The 2,960-nt window shown below is 37.1% G+C and overlaps 1 protein-coding gene across 1 annotated transcript in view; it reads left to right on the forward strand.

The window, feature by feature from the left end:
* Nucleotides 1-202: 202 nt before the first annotated feature.
* Nucleotides 203-2,960, forward strand: part of LOC106951879 (hydroperoxide isomerase ALOXE3-like) — a 22,920-nt gene continuing 20,162 nt past the window's right edge. Inside the window, exons 1-5 of the mRNA XM_015039621.1 lie at nucleotides 203-383; nucleotides 1,001-1,205; nucleotides 1,327-1,408; nucleotides 2,669-2,791; nucleotides 2,875-2,957. Coding sequence (XP_014895107.1) covers nucleotides 231-383; nucleotides 1,001-1,205; nucleotides 1,327-1,408; nucleotides 2,669-2,791; nucleotides 2,875-2,957 — 646 coding nt within the window. The 5' untranslated portion in view covers nucleotides 203-230. The remainder of the gene's footprint in view (nucleotides 384-1,000; nucleotides 1,206-1,326; nucleotides 1,409-2,668; nucleotides 2,792-2,874; nucleotides 2,958-2,960) is intronic.

Below are 2,960 nucleotides of genomic sequence, written 5' to 3' on the forward strand. Positions count from 1 at the left end.
TGAAAAACAGAAACAAACAAGAATCTTCTAGTTGTAGTTGTTATATCAATTGAATTTGTCTGTTTCATTGTGATCCAGTAGCATTCATCAGTTTGTAAAAGTTTTGTTAGTTATCAGGACGATCTTTTTGAATTGTATTATAATGAAATGGAACAACCAACCAGTCAGTGTTGATGATGGTTGTTTTTCACTCTCTTGGCATCAAGGTGGATCAATTTTCAACAGCAAAAATGGTGGATTATGAAGTAACTGTGTACACCGCCAATCGCACCGCTGCCACCACTTTCAACAATGTCTTCATTAAGCTGGTTGGCACAAGTGGGGAAAGTGAACGCAAGTGGCTGTTCAACTTGAAAGGAGCTTCAGCATTTGTCAGAGGAGCTGTAAGTCTGAGAGATTGTGCTTCAAATTCAAATGTAGAGCAGCTTTAGACCAAGAATCACAAAATCACTGTCATTTATTTCACAACAGGGTATGTGTTAATGCCATAAAGTTATCGCATTGTTTCATGTAATGCATCCTGGAGAAGCACGGGGGCTTGCAAAAGTATTTAAGGTCACTGAATTTTTTCACATTTTCTCATGCTACAACCACAAACTTCATTATATTTAACTGGGATTTTATGTGATAGACCAACACAAAGTAATGCATAATTAGGAAGTGGACGGAATAGGGTATATAATTATAAAAATGTTTTGAAAACAAAATGAGAAAAAGGTGAGTCATGAATTTGCTCCTTTAGGTCTAAACAACCTTCATTTTCTGTAACTACAGCTGGTATTATTTTAACGTACATCTCTGCTAGCTTTGCAAATATACAGGCTGATATTTCTCTGTTGTTATGTACAAAATATATTTGAGCTTGATACTCTAATGTAGATGAGTATTCATTGACCTAACCCTTTCTGTCGCTGCTGTGGCTCATCGTTTTTAACCTCTTGCTATAAATATGTACTTGAAGGTTTGTTTTTATGATTTCAAATTGTTGTTATTGTGTTAGGTGGCGTCTTTTACAGTTTCCTGCCCCATGTCCCTTGGCAAGCTGGTGCTGGTGGAGCTGGACAAAAAGCCTCTTTTGCTGTTCCCAGAAGATTCTTGGTTCCCAGCCAAAGTGGAAGTCAAATCCCCAGACGGAGACATTTACAACTTCCCCGTCTACCGCTGGATCAGTGACAGCAAGGTGCACCGCTTCAGAGAGGGAACAGGTCCGTCGAACAGCCGTAAATTCTGTTCAAAGTTTTATTTCTATTAAACTAGAGGGAGACAAGAGCAAATTAATACCAACACATCATCACATGATTTTTTTTTTTCTCCCTCTTTTCCCAGCCCTGAAAGGGTTCGAAGATAGTCATCATCTTGGCAGGTACAGCCGGGAACAGGAGCTCAAGCAGCGTCAGAAAGATTACTGGTGAGAAAACAGAGTGGCAAAAACACAAAAACCCCTTTTCCCTGTTTGGCTTTATATTTACAAGTGCATCTTATTAACTTGGAAGTAAATGTACTTCACCAATTCAATATTACACTGAAACTTGTTATATTATAAATGTCTAATTTATAGACAGACAGGTCTGTCTCGAGCAATTACAAATTGAAAACAGATACTATTTTTTTTCAAATGTTCTTAATGTACTTCAGAGAATATTTTGTGCGTTTCCTCTATAAGCACTGAGGTGGACAAATACACTTCTTCTATGAATATGATTGCAACAATACCAAACATGACCAATATTATTCAGAATGTTCTACAGAAACAAAAATAAACTGTAATAAGTACCGCTCCAAAAGATTGTCTGAGGCACTTGTACGCAATTACTCCCAGGTAAGATAAGAGTGTTCTATCTGTCATGGTGAAACATTAAGGCTCACAAAACAGCAGATTTTAAGTGGAATTAAAAGAAGGACAATAATATAAAGTACACTGAATATAATGTAACGATGTAAAACAACAAGGACTTATCCTATAAAAGGCTATTAGAAAAGACATTTCTTGCTGTTTTCACAGGACAGATGTAACAGGCAGATCATGTCTTTCTTTCTAATGTTTCCGTTGCTTGTGCTTTCATCATTTTACATGCTTTTATAGACGTTTAGTGACGCTTCAGTAGTGAATAACTACCTTCAATACTATACCTTCACTAATAGTTAGAGCAGAGGAGATCCATTCCACTCTGTGTCCACATTGCAAATAAATCACACATTTGTAAAGCTGAGTAACGCAATTAGCAATGCCCGGCACTTCTTGCTCTTGACTCTCCACCAGTCGGACAGAGGCGAGCAAGAGTTGGGGAGGGATGGAGGGCTGTGCTTTTACACCACAAGTAACAAAGTTGTACCAAGTCATCCTGCTGCATCCAATAGGAAAATTCAAATGTCTAAGAACCGTTTGACTGAAGAGACCAGTAGTGAGACAATTTGAAGCAAAATAATGCAGAACTAAAAGAATAGAAAAAAATTCTAAAATTCTCACAGAAACATAAAGACAGCTTATTTAGTTTATGAGCAAAAAATGTTGATTTGGTTGTGAGTTTTACTTTAATTACCTTTTTGATGAAATTCTAATTTACTAAGTTGGAAGGGTATGTGCTGATGTGCTTTGTTTTGAAAAACAAAACAATTTTTTACATCTGTACTACAATAAAACAGCATATAAATTCTATCTTTTTCTCAGCTGGGATGTGTATGTGGAAGGAATTCCTCACTGCATTAAAACAGACGGCCCATCCTCCCTACCTCCTGAAGTCAGATTCTCCTTTACCAAGCAGACTGAATTTCTGTTCACAGCAAGCACAGGGTAAACTCCTAATAGTCTGATACACATATGCCTTTAATTTGAGATTTTGATGTCACATTAACTTTTTGTTTTTTCTTAACTAGACTGGCAGAGCTGAAACTGAAGGGGCTGGTTGATAATAAAACGAATTGGACGAACATTGATGATATCGACAGAGTTTTTTGCTGCA

This window comes from Poecilia latipinna, unplaced genomic scaffold, assembly GCF_001443285.1.
Source record: "Poecilia latipinna isolate Pla-1442-1.1 unplaced genomic scaffold, P_latipinna-1.0 Scaffold478, whole genome shotgun sequence".
Classification (NCBI taxonomy): domain Eukaryota; kingdom Metazoa; phylum Chordata; class Actinopteri; order Cyprinodontiformes; family Poeciliidae; genus Poecilia; species Poecilia latipinna.